Here is a 17,625-nt window from a genome sequence, read left to right on the forward strand (position 1 = left end):
TGGATGAGGATGAGGAAAAAGCCAATATGCTAAATGACTTTTTTTCATCAGTATTTACACAAGAAAATCCCATGGCAGACAAAATGTCTAGTGATAAAAATTCCCAATTAAATGTCACCTGCTTAACCCAGCAGGAAGTGCGGCGGCGTCTAAAAATCACTAAAATTGACAAATCTCCGGGCCCGGATGGGATACACCCTCGAGTACTGCAGGAATTAAGTACAGTCATTGATAGACCATTATTTTTAATCTTTAAAGACTCCATAATAACAGGGTCTGTGCCACAGGACTGGCGTATAGCAAATGTGGTGCCAATATTCAAAAAGGGAACAAAAACTAAACTCGGTAATTATAGGCCAGTAAGCTTAACCTCTACTGTGGGTAAAATCCTGGAGGGCATTCTAAGGGATGCTATACTGGAGTATCTGAAGAGGAATAACCTCATGACCCAGTATCAGCACGGGTTTACTAGGGACCGTTCATGTCAGACTAATTTGATCAGTTTCTATGAAGAGGTAAGTTCCAGATTGGACCAAGGGAACCCAGTGGATGTAGTGTATATGGACTTTTCAAAAGCTTTTGATACGGTGCCACACAAAAGGTTGATACATAAAATGAGAATAATGGGGATAGGGGAAAATATGTGCAAGTGGGTTGAGAGCTGGCTCAGGGATAGGAAACAAAGGGTGGTTATTAATGGAGCACACTCGGACTGGGTAGCGGTTAGCAGTGGGGTACCACAGGGGTCAGTATTGGGCCCTCTTCTTTTTAACATATTTATTAATGACCTTGTAGGGGGCATTCAGAGTAGAATTTCAATATTTGCAGATGACACTAAACTCTGCAGGGTAATCAATACAGAGGAGGACAATTTTATATTACAGGATGATTTATGTAAACTAGAAGCTTGGGCTGATAAATGGCAAATGAGCTTTAATGGGGATAAATGTAAGGTCATGCACTTGGGTAGAAGTAATAAGATGTATAATTATGTGCTTAATTCTAAAACTCTGGGCAAAACCGTCAATGAAAAAGACCTGGGTGTATGGGTGGATGACAAACTTAAATTCAGTGGCCAGTGTCAGGCAGCTGCTACAAAGGCAAATAAAATAATGGGATGCATTAAAAGAGGCATAGATGCTCATGAGGAGAACATAATTTTACCTCTATACAAGTCACTAGTTCGACCACACTTAGAATACTGTGCACAGTTCTGGTCTCCGGTGTTTAAGAAAGACATAGCTGAACTGGAACGGGTGCAGAGAAGAGCGACCAAGGTTATTAGAGGACTGGGGGGTCTGCAATACCAAGATAGGTTATTACACTTGGGGCTATTTAGTTTGGAAAAACGAAGACTAAGGGGTGATCTTATTTTAATGTATAAATATATGAGGGGACAGTACAAAGACCTTTCTGATGATCTTTTTAATCATAGACCTGAAACAGGGACAAGGGGGCATCCTCTGCGGTTGGAGGAAAAAAGGTTTAAGCATAATAACAGACGCGGATTCTTTACTGTAAGAGCAGTGAGACTATGGAACTCTCTGCCGTATGATGTTGTAATGAGTGATTCATTACTTAAATTTAAGAGGGGACTGGATACCTTTCTGGAAAAGTATAATGTTACAGGGTATATACACTAGATTCCTCGATAGGGCGTTGATCCAGGGAACTAGTCTGATTGCCGTATGTGGAGTCGGGAAGGAATTTTTTTCCCCAATGTGGAGCTTACTCTTTGCACATGGGTTTTTTTTGCCTTCCTCTGGATCAACATGTTAGGTTAGGCTATGGGTTGAACTAGATGGACATATAGTCTTCCTTCAACCTTAATAACTATGTAACTATGTAATATGCATATAAATATTTTTATGCAATCCTGATGATATTCATTAAACAAAATATCAGTTTTTCAACCTGTCATTGGCTACAGCAGAACAAAGTGAAGGTTCTGGAGTGGCCACCTCAGTCTCCTGACCTCAATATCATTGAGCCACTCTGCGGAGATCTCAAGCACACAATTCATGCTAGACAGACCATGAATTTATGGGAACTGGAGGTTTTCTGCCAAGAAGAGTGGGCAGCTTTACTGTCTGAGAAAAAGAACCTCATCCACAACTACCACAAAAGTCTTCAAGCTGTCATTGATGTTAGAGGAGGCAATACACGGAATTAAGAAATGGGGTATGTGAACTTTTGATCAGGGTCATTTGGATGTTTTGAGTTGTCATTATGATTTAAAAAAAGAACATACAGTAATTTGACAATAAATGGCTTCACCCAACCACTAACCATGAGTGGAGAAAAATTTTGTGTTACCGTTCATATTCTCTGAAAAAAGGCAAAGAAAGCAAAAATTCTGCCGGGGTATGTAAACTTTTGAGCACAACTGTATATTATGGGCATCTGGCATCTAACCATCTTCTTTAGCCTTAAGGGTTTAATATAACATGTGTTATATATAACTGAATGATCTTCGTGATTAATATCTGGAAAGACATACAGTAGGGAAAAATAAGTATTTGATACACTGCTGATTTTGCAAGTTTTCCCACCTACAAAGAATGGAGAGATCTCTAATTTTTATAGTAGGTACACTTCACCTGAGAGACCGAATCTAAAAATTAAAAAAAACAAAAAAAACAAGACAATTACATCATATGATTTTTAAATAATCAACTTGTATGTTACTGTATGAAATAAGTATTTAATAAAATAAAAAAACAGAAATTAATATTTGTTACAGAAAACTTTGTTTGCAATTAAAGAGGTCAGCCGTTTACTGTAGTTCTTGACCAAGTTCATATACACTGCATCAGGGATTTTGGCCCACTCCTACATACAAATCTTCTCCAGATCTTTCAGGTTTTGGGGCTGTTGCTGGGCAACATTGAGTTTCAGCTCCCTCCACAGATTTCCTATTGGTCTGAAGACTGACTAGGCCACTCCAGGACCTTAAAATGCTTCTTACGGAGCCACTACTCACCATTTTATCTGGTGGATACTTGCCCGCTATCATGTTTTTGCATTTCAGTGCCACTAAGCAACAAGTTTGAGCCAAATCTTTTGTGATTGTATTTACTGATATTTTAACCACCATCTATGAATCCAAAACGGATTGCAGTATCATAATTTTTTGCATTGTGTATGATTTTTCACTTGTATTACTATCATTACTACAATCAGTGTGACGGTTGTACAATATACTGACCATGGCTATTATGCTAACTTTATACATTTCTCACACCTGGTCTTTATCTGAAGGACTCTTCCCTCAAAAAGTGCTATTTTAGACCTTCTCCAATAAGTACTGCAAAATGGCATACCGCAATTATAAAGATCAAAAATCCTTTTCACAGATAAAATTCCTTAAAAAAAAAAAAACTGGTTAATTTGGTTACTGCCATAATCTAAAGAACCATGATGCTTGGTCATTTTTTGCTGCAAACTGTACTTCATTAAAAAGAAAAAAAAAATTATTTTTTTTTTTGCAATTTCACCGCACAATGATTCTTGTTCCAGTTTCCAGAACACTATGGTAAAATTAACTTATCCCACAATAAACAAGACCACATATGGTCATTTCCATAGAAAAGTAAGTACGGTAATGGCTTTTTAAAAAAGGCAAAGAAAATATAAAAGTGTAAAAACAAAAGTTGGCTGTGACGGGAAGAGGTTATTTAAATTTTATGTGTAATGGGAATTTGAGTACTTAATTCTCATTAAGTACTTTATTTTGTCACACTTGAAGAAACTGGCACCAAACGTGGAAACATTAGGCATAATAAAGTTCAAAAGGAAACCCTAAATGCATCAATTTCACCTTCGTAGGCACTACTTACAGACGTTGGTTAAACCCATGGAAAATGTATAAATACTACATTATTACCTCTCTTTTGCGTAATATCCTGAGAGATTCCACTGAAGGCTTCTTGTTGACTGGGATTCATTGTACTTTGATGCAGTGCAGAATCTGAATTAGTTCTAAACGTCAGAAAAAGAAAACAGTAGTGAACATCCAAAGGCAATGCCTTCCTATAGACTTCAACATCTTCAGTCTTTCTATAATGTAATACTTAAAAGGAGTTGTCAGGACTCTTTTCCTATTCTGTGTGTGTATATAAGCTGCTGAATGTTGACAGCTTGTAATATACTCTCTGTCAGCAGCATTCTGCACCGTTTCCTAGATAACACACTTAGGAATGTGACCATTCTCACTCCCACTTCTGGGGGAGTTGGTAATACCCCGAATAGTGGTTTCCTGTTCTGTTCAGATAATATACGTCGTGCCACAACTGACGCCATACTCAATCTCTGCCACAGTCTCCACCTTCTTATTGCTTCGGCCTTACCATCCAGACGCATTATACAATTTAGCAGTGTCATGACTCAGCTGATAGCAGCACAATAAAGCTAAATCTATCCCATATCTGCGTATCTATCCGTCTATTACCATATCTATTATTTAACATCTATCCGTCTCTCCATTATCTATCCCATCTATATATCCATTTATTATCTACCCCAAAAAAGACCAAGGCAACACTCCATAGTCCAGTTTTCAGTGGTTTATGACAAGGCAACCTTTTGTTTCAAGTGTGGAACTTTTTCAAGTTTTTTTTCCTTCAAACTTGAAAAGTTCCACTTGGAAAGAAACGTCGCCTTGCCATGATGGATCAATAAACCACTGAAAACTGAACAATGGAGTTCTGCCTTTGTCTTTTTGGGATATTTTGAGGTTCGGTTTCTTCAAGAGGCTTTTTGCACCCAACCTTGAATTTTTTCCTCTGGTAGTGCTGCACCTACATTTTACATTTATCTATTCCTTATCCATCTATGTATTTATATATCTACCTAACTTAAATATTGGTTTTCTAATATTCTTGGACTTGTCAAATATAAAATACAGTGCTCACAAAAATGCACTGTAACCCTTTTCAAGTAAACTTAATGAGACGGTCTCTAAACTTTTGAATACACATGTCCAACTGTTCAATGTTTCCGTACTTTTTGGAGCTTAATGCAGGATTCACAACAGGTGTTTGATCCAGGAAATCACCAAATACATTTTGGGATTCAATTAAAATTGGTATATACACAGTCATTATAATGTTGTTCACATTTTGACATTTTCAGACCAAGAAGACACCTAACAATTGATCAACAGTACCTTGCCATTGCAAGGCTTCAAGCAGGATGTTTTCAAACGAAAGTGGCCACCGAGCTTAAATTGTCAGAGTGCCATCAACAATTTGCAACAGAGATACAGAAAGACTGGAAAAGCAACAGAAAGGCATAGAAGTGAATATCCTTTGACCACTTTCCAAACTGATGATCACTTCATTATGAACAACGCCCTTAGGAACAAGTTGATGAATGGCACACTACAGGCACATTTAAGGGAGGTAAAAGGTACCCAAGTGTAAAGTCAGACCAATGGAAACCATTTACATCAGTGTGGTCTGCGTGGTAGATGACCTGCAAGGGTACCCAACCTCACCACCAAGCACACGCGTCGCTGTCTTGCATGGACCAGGGAGCATCTAAGCTAGAAGAGGGACCAGAAAGCCTCATGCTCTTCACTGATGAAAGTCGATTCACGCTATTCAGAAATTATGGCTGCCAATCATATTGGAGAGGTCAAGGAGAGAGCTATGCACCAGCCTCTGTTGTCACCAGACAAGCCTTTGCTGGTTGTGGTAGTGTAAGGCTATGTATACACGGGGCGTATTAGACGCTGCGGATACCCCGCTCCGCCCAAACCGCCGCCCCCTGTTGTATGCGTGACAATTCCGGATGTGTTCATTTAACACATGCAGAATCACTGCATCGTATTCATAGACCGGAGCGTCTCCGCAAGATAAATAGACATGCTGCAGTCGGTAAAGATGCGCCGCATGTCCAGATACGCAGGGCCGCCGGATGCAGCCGGGTGCATAAAGTGGAGACGTGATTTCATAAAATCCCCTCCACAATGCTGTAACATCTGGATGCTGCGGATCCACAGCAAATCTTGATGTAATCCGGCACGAAGAAACATACCCTTACAGTGTGAGCACGTGTGTCTACTGAACAAATTGCCCTACAAATTGTGAATGGTACAGTGACAAGCCCTTACTACTTGAATAACAACAACACAGGCATAATTTCACCTTCATGGACGACAATGAACAACTCATCGAGGTCGCATAATTAGGGAACAGCTGCTGGAGACTGGGGTACCTCATAAGTAGGGGCCTGAACTTTCTCCAGATCTAAGTCCCCTAAAAATCCTATGAAAACAGCTGATTCACTGTGTAGAGGCTCGAAATCCAAAAACCTTAATGACCTGAAAGCCGCCCTTCAAGACTAGTGGGATGTCATGCGACAATAATTCGACTTGTGAACAGCATGACATGTCGTTGTCAAGCTGTAATTGATGCTCAAGACAACATGATAAGTTATTGAGACCGAGACATTTTGGGGGGAGGGGAGGGTTATACTCAGTTAGTTTTTGTCTCCATAAATTGTTTGATAAAAACCCAACTTTCATGATACGCTTTTCATAAATTTCTCCGAAATGTCAAATATCACAAACTTTTTTTAAATAGTGTAACTTAACTGTCTTTACACCAGTTTTCTCTGTCTAAGGGTAGCAATTGTATACTACTGATTAATATACAGTTAGGTCCATATATTTTTGGACAGAGACAACATTTTTCTAATTTTGGTTATAGACATTGCCACAATGAATTTTAAACAAAACAATTCAGATGCAGTTGAAGTTCAGACTTTCAGCTTTCATTTGGGGGCATCCACATTAAAATTGGATGAAGGGTTTAGGAATTTCAGCTCTTTAAGATGTACCACCCTGTTTTTAAATGGACCAAAAGTAATTGGACAGATTAAATAATTTTAAATAAAATGTTCATTTTTAGTACTTGGTTGAAAACCCTTTTTTGGCAATGACTGCCTGAAGTCTTGAACTCATGGACATCACCAGACGCTGTGTTTCCTCCTTTTTGATGCTCTGCCAGGCCTTCACTGTGGTGGTTTTCAGTTGCTGTTTGTTTGTGGGCATCTCTGTCTGAAGTTTAGTCTTTAACAAGTGAAATGCTTCTCAATTGGGTTGAGATCAGGTGACTGACTTGGCCATTCAATAATATTCCACTTCTTTGCTTTAATAAACTCCTGGGTTGCTTTGGCATTATGTTTTGGGTCATTGGTCGTCGTTTCATACTACAGATGGACAATCAGTTTGGCTGCATTTCGCTGGATCTGAGCACTCAGTATGGCTCTGAATACCTCAGAATTCATTTGGCTGCTTCTGTCCTGTGTCACATCATCAATAAACACTAGTGACCCAGTGCCACTGGCAGCCATGCATGCCCAAGCCATCACACTGCCTCCACCGTGTTTTACAGATGATGTGGTATGCTTTGGATCATGAGCTGTACCACGACTTCGCCATACTTTTCTCTTTCCATCATTCTGGTAGAGGTTGAGCTTGGTTTCATCTGTCCAAAGAATGTTCTTCCAGAACTGTGTTGGCTTTTTTAGATTTTTTTTATCAAAGTCCAGTCTAACCTTTTTATTATTGATGCTTATGAGTGGCTTGCACCGTGCAATGAACCCTCTGTATTTACTTTCATGCAGTCTTCTCTTTATGGTGGATTTGGATATTGACACGCCTACCTCCTGGAGAGTGTTGGTCTTTTGGTTGGCTGTTGTGAAGGGGTTTCTCTTAAACATGGAGATTATTCTGCGATCATCCACCACTGTTGTCTTCTGTGGGCGCCCAGGTCTTTTTGCATTGATGAGTTCACCAGTGCTTTCTTTATTTCTCAGGATGTACCAAACTGTAGATTTTGCCACTCCTAATATTGTAGCAATTTCTTGGATGGGTTTTTTCTGTTTTCTCAGCTTAGGGATGGCTTGTTTCTAGCCGCATAGAGAGCTCCTTTGACCGCATGTTCACTTCACAGCAAAACCTTCCAAATGCAAGCACCACACCTCAAATCAACTCCAGGCCTTTTATCTGCTTAATTGAGAATGACATAACGAAGGGATTGCCCACACCTGTCCATGAAATAGCATTGGAGTTAATTGTCCAATTACTTTTGGTCCTTTTAAAAACAGGGTGGCGCATGTTAAGGAGCTGAAACTCCTAAACCCTTCATCCAATTTTAATGTGGATACCCTCAAATGAAAGCTGAAAGTCTGAACTTCAACTGTATCTGAGTTGTTTTGTTTAAAATTCATTGTGGTAATGTCTATAACCAAAATTAGAAAAAAGTTGTCTCTGTCCAAATATATATGGACCTAACTGTACCTGTGATAGATGCCTTTATAAATGCGGCCAATAAGGAAATTGTGATCCTTAAAAAAATACATATATTGGTAATTGTTTTAACCCCTTTACCCCCAAACCTGTTTTTACCTTCATGACTGGGCCAAATTTTACAATTCTGACCACATTATGAAGTAATAACTCTGGAATGCTTCACTGGATCTCACCGATTCGGAGATTGTTTTTCGTGACATATTTTACTTCATGATAGTGGTAAAATTTGTTTGATTTGACTTGCGTTTGTGAAAAAAAAATTGATAAATTTTCATTTTTATGCCCTTAAATCAGAGAGTTATGGCTCACAAAAAAAAGTTAATAACATTTCCCACATGTTTACTTTACATCAGAACATTTTTTTAAAACTGTTTTTTGTTAGGAAGTTATAAGGGTTAATACTTACAAAATTTACAAAACCTTTTTTTTTTTTTTTTAAGGGACCACATCATATTTGAAGTGACTTTGAGGGGTCTATATGACAGAAAATACCAAAAGTGACACCATTCTAAAAACTGCACCCTTTAATGTGCTCGAAATCACATTCAAGCAGTTTATTAACCCATTAGGTGCTTCACAGACATTAATGGAATGTGCAAGAAAAAAAATGAACATTTTACTTTTTATCACTAAAGCAACAGGAAAAAATGGAGCACAAAATTTGCTGTGAAATTTCTCCTGAGTATGTAATTACCCCATATGTGGAGAAAAACTATTGTTTGCATGCACAGCAAGCCTTGGAAGGGAAGGAGCACCATTTGACTTTGAATGCAAAATTTGCTGGAATAATTAACGGACACCGTCATGACGCGTTTGGAGAGCCCCTGATGTGCATAAACAGTAGAAACCACCCACAAGTGACACCATTTTGGAAACTAGACCCCTCACTGAACTTATTTAGCTGTGTGGTGAGCACCTTCAACCACCAGGTGCTTAACGTTTATAACGTAGAGCCGTGAAAAAAAAAAAAAGTACATCCCATTTTTCCCACAAAAATGGGTTTGTTTTTTTTAAAGATGCAAATGTTTAATTTTCACTAGGGTAACAGGAGAAAATGGAACCCAAAATTTGTTCAATTTCTCCTGAGTACACAGATACACCATATGAGTGGGTAAACCACTGTTTGGGTGCACGGCAGGGTTTAAAAGAAAAATGATGTTTTGGAACGCAGAGCTTGATGGAATGGTCTGTGGGTGTCGTGTCGGGTTCAGAGAGCCCGATGGGCTTAAACAGTGAAAAACAAAAAAACCAACAAGTGTCCCCATTTTGGAAACTAGACCCCACAAGGACTTTAGATGTGTGGTGAGCATTTTGAACCTACAGGTGCTTCACAGAATTTTATAAAAGTTGATCTGTGAAAATGAAAAAAACATTTTTCACACAAAAATATTGCTTTAGCCCCATTTTTTTCCATTTTCAAAAGGATAGCAGGATAACTGACTCCAAATTTTATTGTGCAATCTCTCCTGAGTAAGTAGCTATATGTGGTTGAAAACTACTTTTGAGGCATAGTGCAAAGCTCAGAAGGGAAGAAGCGCCATATTGGAATTCAGATTTTGCTCAACTGGTTTGAGGGTGCCATGTCATATTGGCAAAGCCCCTGAGGTGCCACAACAGTAAAACCCCCCATAAATGACCCCATTATAAAAACTACACTTCTCAAAGAATACATCTAGGGGTGCAGTGATCATATTGACACCACAGGTGGGTAACAAAATGTTATATCATTGGGCAGTGAAGAAAAAAATACGGTAATTACTTTTTTACCAGCAAAATTTTGTTTTAGTTCCAGATATTACATTTTCACACTAGGAAATGGGTAAAAATGGCACAAAAATGTGTCCAATGATTTCTGCAGAATGTAGAAATACCACATATGTGACTGTACAGTACTGCTTAGCCATACAGCGAGACTTGGGAGGGATGGAGTACATATTTTCCTAGAATAATTTGCATATTCCATATACAGAACCCCTAAGTGCTAAAAGAGCAAAATCCCCTCTCAAGTGACCACATTATGGAAATGACATCCCTTTGGGAAATTATCTACAGGTGTAGTAATGATTTTGACTGCATGGATGTTTTCCAGAAACAAGTAGCAGTTGCAAAGTGAAAATTGCAAACTGCCATTGTAGCGCCCAGCACGCTGTAGTGCCCAGCTCATGCTTCTGGAGACACAAAGCCATGAATTAGGCGGGCTCTCATCCTTACATAAATTCCAAACATGTGGCCTCTAAATGTGGTTTAGGCACACTGGAGCATTTGGATTTGGCAGCACAGAATTTGCTGAATTCCTTTTGGGGATGGGGGGAGGGGTGGGCGAGGAGCCATTTAGCCAGAGCCTTTGTGATACCAATAACATGGAAGCCTCTAGATTTCCATTGACAGAGGACAGACTTGAGTGGAGGCTTTCTTTGTGAACAGATTTGATATTTTTGTTACGAACAATTTACATAACGTTTGGGATCACATTTATCCGGCGCTCTACGCTGAGCACTTAATTTGGGGTTTCCATCTAAATCTGAGTGATGTGTATCACGGGGTTATCGCGACAGAGTGGAGCCAGAAGACCGCAGCATCTGATTGCTCCTACTCCAGCGCGGAGAAGAAGTACTTCTCCATTTTAAAAGAGTTTATTTCTTCTGCCAGAACAGGGGCTAATCAGCCATGTTGAAAATCCTTGTGTTCACAGCTGAGCTCGGTTAGCCACTCCCTTCCCCTTTATAATCTGGGCTCTATAGCAAATCCTTGTCAGAGCAAGCGTTTGCTGCATGGCTAACAGAGGGGGAAGAATTCACACGAGGAGGAGAGTTGGAGGAGTTATCTGTGACTGCTGTTTGGTTTGTATGTTTGGAAATTCCATATCTTTATCCCAATATTTATCCTATTCCCTATTTGCTTTATTCCCCTACCTTCACAGCCGATGCATTCCTCTGATATATGTGAGTGAATATTTTGTGTGCCTGGAGTTTTATCTTAAACCTAGTTTGTGTTGCCTTGTTTGTCGGGTTGGTGTACTACAGTGCACAGTAGCAACCCCTCTTCCCTGGGTGGGGGAAGAGAACAGACGGAGGGCTAACTCGGGAGATTAGGCAAGGGTGGAGGCTCCGGCATTTTTGCTATCTGAACTAACCCAGGGAGCAGGGCGAGCTAGCGCGCCCCCTAGTGTTAGGGTCAGGGTCACCGACAGCTCTGCCATGACAATGTGATGCAGATTAAACCCCCAAGGGAACCATTCACTATAATGAGGTAGCAGAGTTACTGTGGACTCCGTCTGGCCACTGTTTAGTGGTGTCCTCAAAAGTGCACAAATCTGTGCCCGACAGCACTTTTATGCACACTTTATCCACAGGGTCTCCATCTGCCTCATTACAGGAAATCTTCCGCAGGGGGTTCCATCTCATCTGAATCCCATATTTCAGAGATTTACACAGAAATCCCGATGTAAGTGCTCAGCGCAGGAAGTGTGAGCCAAGAAATACTGTGATCTTTGAGTGCAAAATGAACAAATTAACAGGTGCAGAATTGGTATTTGTTTTTTACGCCGTTCCTTGTGCGGTATAAGTGATTAGGCGACTTTATACTTTGGATTGGTGCGATTACGATACCAGATTTATTTAGTTTTTTTTTATGTATGGCTGCGATTACAAAAAATTGGAATAAAAAGCGATGAAAAAATGTTATGTGCCCGAAAAAGGTACTGTATCTTCTGGCGTATAAGATGACTTTTTAACCCCTGAAAATCATCTCAAAAGTCGGAGGTCGTCTTAGATGCCGGGTACGGCGTGTGCAGGGAGCAGTCCTGTATGGTTCCCTGGGTCTGAAGGAGAGGAGACCTTACCCTCCGATGGCCCCCGACTCTCAGCAGTGCAAGCGGCGGCCTCCGTTCCTAAGGATGGATTGAGCGAAGTACCTTCGATGACGTCGCGGTCACACGACCGATCAAGCGACGTCATCAAAGGTCGTTCGCTCAATGCATCCTTAGTGGCAAAAAAAAACCTATTGATGTCTTTGTAAACGCATGCATTTTTAAGCACATGCGTTTGCATGCGTTTTTATAGAAAAACAAGAATACACACTGAAAAGCCACCCCGGATCCTAACCCTAAGGGATCCGGTTAGGATCCCTAGGGTTGGGGCGTGGGTGAGAGTTTGGGTGAGAGTTTGGGTGAGAGTTTGGGTGAGAGTTTGGGTGAGAGTTTGGGTGAGAGTTTGGGTGAGAGTTTGGGTGAGAGTTTGGGTGAGAGTTTGGGTGAGAGTTTGGGTGAGAGTTTGGGTGAGAGTTTGGGTGAGAGTTTGGGTGAGAGTTTGTTTTTTAGGGTTAGGGTTAGGATCCCTAGGGTTACTAGGGATCCTATCCCTAACCCTAGGTATTTCTGTTTATAGTGGGTTTTCTAGTTGATTTTGATGATTGGCAGCTGCCACACACTTATCATGCGTTTCAAAAACGCAAACGCAGGAAAAAACGCATGTAAATGCATCAAAACGCCGCGTTTGTGTTAAAACATGCAAAAAACGCATGCGCCTAAAAAACGTAGCGTTTAAACGCTTTTTTCACCAAATGCATTTGCGTTTAAAACGCTGCATTTTTAAACGCAAATGTGAAACCAGCCTAACATCTATGGCACTACCTCTGCCCGACAGGGGTTCCCATTTTAAAAATGTCTGTAATCAGGCACTGTAGACTCACCATAGTTTTCTAATTAACCCCTTTATGTCCAATGATGGACAGATCATGTCATGAGCGGGTTTCAGTTCCCACACCATGATGTGCCCGCCTCAACTTTCAACTGTGTGTGAACACGCAGTGCAGTGATAGTTCAGTGCAGACAGCTGAGGCGCAGAGACACATGCGGTCTGTCCCCTCACTCAGGGCCTGTGATCAGTCAGTCAATCAGCACTAATCTGCTCCTGCACTGATAACCTTATAAATGGAGCGATCACAAATTATCACAAAATTCAGGAGGCAGGCAGCGGGAAGGGAGCTCCCTCTGCCTTCAGAGCAGCACCCAAGTGACATCAATGCTGGGGTCCGATCGTTGATGTGGTGACCCCTGGGTCACAAAGCTACGGAAAGCTATTTAGACAATGCTAAGAGCATGGTGTAAGAAGCTTTCTGCACAGATATAATGAACTGCAATGCCGCACATGTCCGCAAGTCACATAGGGAATGAATGAGGCTGACCGCAGTGTTGCCGTAAGTGATCAATTACACGGTGGAAAAACTGCCGGATCTGCCGCAAATGGTAAAAATAGCTCATGTGAAAATAGCCCAAGTCACTCCCGACAGTGTCTGCATTAGTCATACTCACCAATGGGGGAGACAGCATAAACTCTAAATTTGGCCCTGTTTATGGGTACAATATATCTATTTTGATAAATATATTTACAATTTTTCTCCATTTTTTTTTTTTTAATTCTATTTCTCTATATGACTTACTCTTCTAGCAGTCTGATCGCAGTTCTAATGCTTTGCAATGCCCTAACATAACAATGCATTAGAACTTTCAGCCTGCTCTCACACAAACTTGTTAGATCATGCACTGAGCACAATCTAACAAACTTGCTAGAGCCTGGTGAATCGGATATCGTCCTGATGACATCGGGTCACCATGGCTACGATCGGGTCCTAGCGATGACGTCACGGGGGCACTGATCGGAGAGCAGAAAAGGCTCCCTCCCTCTGCCTGTCTTCTAAATGCTGCTATTAGTGGGTTAAAGTGCCGTGTGCCAGCTGTAAGAAGCGATTGTGCATGCAGGCACACATGTAAGGAGGAAGACAGGGCCGCAGGTACCTGTACTAAACTGGGTCCGGAACAGTCAAGGCTTCATCTCATGTTGTCTGGGGGAAAGCAAAGAGCTTCGGACAGATGCTCTCACCCGGAAGCCAGGGCGCCGTTAAAAGGAAAAGCACGGACAGCGTCAGGCAGTTTGTGCTGAATCGAATAGAAAATATATGTAAGCAAGTATAGCGCAAAGTTTAAAGAAAGAGACCTTCCGAATACGAAGAGTGTTTGTGTTAAAGAAAAGGCTAAAATCACTAATTCAATTGTATAAAGCGTGATCTATACGTTTTGCCTGCGTCAATCCTCATTATTACATATAACTTAATTTATGGATATTATGGTTAGATTTATTTGCCGGTGTGGATTTGAAGGGTTGCTACTGTCATCTGGTGAGAAATTCATTCCAATAGCACCTTTAGAAATATATTCACATAGATAATTGGTGACGTGTTCAATACTTATTTTACACTCTGTATATGGTGGTCAGAAATAAAATCAAAATTGTTTTGGATAAAACAAAAAATGCAAAACATAATACATAATGACTTCGGTTGCTTATGGTTAGACAACCATATAGATCCTTTTTTCTATATACCTCTTAAAATACAAAAGTCCTTAGATGATACACTTGGAACTTTCGACTTTCAGGTTCCATATCTCACTATCCACTTCTGCTTTGAACTGGAAACTGCCATCATTTTATAGACAATCATCTTGGATATCTCATACTTAAATTTGACTTTCAACTACACTGCTCAAAAAAATAAAGGGAACACTTAAAGAACAGAATATAACTCCAAGTAAATCAAACTTCTGTGAAATCAAGCTGTCCACTTAGGAAGCAACACTATTTGACAATCAATTTCGCATGCTGTTGTGCAACTATTGGCAATTATCAACACACACTCAAAGGAGTGGTTCTGCAGGTGGGGACCACATCTCAGTACCAATGCTTTCTGGCTGAGATTTTGGTCACTTTTGAATGTTAGTTGAGCTTTCACACTCGTGGTTGCATGAGACAGACTCTACAACCCACACAAGTGGCTCAGATAGTGCAGCTCATCCAGGATGGCACATCAATGCGAGCTGTGGCAAGGAATGCTGTGTCTGTCAGCGTAGTGTCCAGAGGCTGGAGGCGCTACCAGGACACAGGCCAGTACACCAGGAGACGTGGAGGGGGCCGTAGGAGGGAAACAACCAAGCAGCAGGACCGCTACCTCAGCCTTTGTGCAAGGAGGAGCACTGCCAGAGCCCTGCAAAATGACCCCCCGCAGGCCACAAATGTGCATGTGTCTGCACAGTTAGCAACTGAATCAATGAGGATGGTCTGAGTGCCCGACGTCCACAGATGGGGGTTGTGCTCACAGCCCAACACCATGCAGGACGCTTGGCATTTGCCACAGATCACCATGATTGGCAAATTCGCCATTGGCACCCTGTGCTCTTTACAGATAAAAGCAGGTTCACACTGAGCACATGTGACACATGACAGTCTGGAGATGCCGTGGAGAGCGATCTGTTGCCTGCAACATCCTTCAGCATGACCAGTTTGGCAGTGGGTCAGTAACGGTGTGGGGTGGCATTTCTCTGGAGGTCCACACAGCCCTCCATGTGCTCGACAGAGGTAGCCTGACTGCCATTAGGTATTAAGATAAGATCCTCAGACCCCTTGGGAGACCATATGCTGGTGTGGTTTGCCCTGGGTTCCTCCTAATGCAGGACAATGCCAGACCTCATGTGGCTGGAGTGTGTCAGCAGTTCCTGCAAGGGGAAGGCATTGAAGCTATGGACTGGCCCACCCATTCCCCAGACCTGAATCCGATTGAACACATATGGGACATCATGTCTTGCACCATCCACCAACATCATGTTGCACCACAGACTGTCCAGTAGTTGGTGGATGCTTTAGTCCAGGTATGGGAGGAGATCCCTCAGGAGACCATCCGCCGCTTTATCGGGAGCATGCCAAGGCGTTGTAAGGAGGTCATACAGGCACGTGGAGGCCACTCACACTGAGCATCATTTCCATGTCTTGAGGCATTTCCACTGAAGTTGGATCAGCCTGTAACTTCATTTTCCACTATGATTTTGAGCATCATTCCAACTCAAGACCTCTGTGGGATATTAGCTGTGATTTACGTTGATCATTTTTAGGTTTTATTGTTCTCAACACATTCCACTATGTAATGAATAAAGATTTACAACTGGAATATTTCATTCATTGATATCTAGGATGTGGGATTTTAGTGTTCCCTTTATTTTTTTGAGCAGTGTATATAGCACATGATTACCGTATATACTCGAGTATAAGCCGACCCGAGTATAAGCCGACCCCCCTAATTTTGCCACAAAAAACTGGGAAAACTTATTGACTCGAGTATAAGCCTAGGGTGGAAATGCAGCATTTACCGGTGAATTTCAAAAATAAAAATAGATCATTATTTCCCCATAGCTCTGCCATATAGTGCTCTGCACCGTTCATTATTTCCCCATAGCTCTGCCATATAGTGCTCTGCACCGTTCATTATTTTCCCATAGCTGTGCTATATAGTGCTCTGCACCGTTCATTATTTCCCCATAGCTGTGCCATATAGTGCTCTGCACCGTTCATATTTCCCCATAGCTCTGCCATATAGTGCTCTGCACCGTTCATATTTCCCCATAGCTCTGCCATATAGGGCTCTGCACCGTTCATTATTGCCCCATAGCTGTGCCATATAGTGCTCTGCACCGTTCATTATTGCCCCATAGCTGTGCCATATAGTGCTCTGCACCGTTCATTATTGCCCCATAGCTGTGCCATATAGTGCTCTGCACCGTTCATTATTGCCCCATAGCTGTGCTATATAGTGCTCTGTACCGTTCATTATTTCCCCATAGCTCTGCCATATAGTGCTCTGCACCGTTCATTATTTCCCCATAGCTCTGCCATATAGTGCTCTGCACCGTTCATATTTCCCCATAGCTCTGCCATATAGGGCTCTGCACCGTTCATTATTGCCCCATAGCTGTGCCATATAGTGCTCTGCACCGTTCATTATTGCCCCATAGCTGTGCCATATAGTGCTCTGCACCGTTCATTATTGCCCCATAGCTGTGCTATATAGTGCTCTGCACCGTTCATTATTTCCCCATAGCTCTGCCATATAGTGCTCTGCACCGTTCATTATTTCCCCATAGCTGTGCTATATAGTGCTCTGCACCGTTCATTATTTGCCCATAGCTGTGCCATATAGTGCTCTGCACTGTTCATATTTCCCCATAGCTCTGCCATATAGTGCTCTGCACCGTTCATATTTCCCCATAGCTCTGCCATATAGGGCTCTGCACCGTTCAAATTTTCCCATAGCTCTGCCAGATAGTGCTCTGCACTGTTCATATTTCCCCATAGCTGTGCCATATAGTGCTCTGCACCGTTCATATTTCCCCATAGCTCTGCCATATAGTGCTCTGCACCGTTCATATTTCCCCATACCTCTGCCATATAGTGCTCTGCACCGTTCATATTTCCCCATAGCGC

General features: G+C 41.5%; 1 protein-coding gene across 2 annotated transcripts in view; it reads right to left on the bottom strand.

Annotated features, from left to right (window-relative positions):
* The window catches only part of CRTC1 (CREB regulated transcription coactivator 1), a 248,706-nt gene that overhangs the window by 107,178 nt on the left and 123,903 nt on the right, over positions 1-17,625 (bottom strand). For both annotated transcript variants that reach the window (XM_069738947.1, XM_069738954.1), the window contains exon 5: positions 3,887-3,981. In XM_069738947.1, coding sequence (XP_069595048.1) covers positions 3,887-3,981 — 95 coding nt within the window. The remainder of the gene's footprint in view (positions 1-3,886; positions 3,982-17,625) is intronic.

Source organism: Ranitomeya imitator, chromosome 1, assembly GCF_032444005.1.
Source record: "Ranitomeya imitator isolate aRanImi1 chromosome 1, aRanImi1.pri, whole genome shotgun sequence".
Classification (NCBI taxonomy): Eukaryota; Metazoa; Chordata; class Amphibia; order Anura; family Dendrobatidae; genus Ranitomeya; species Ranitomeya imitator.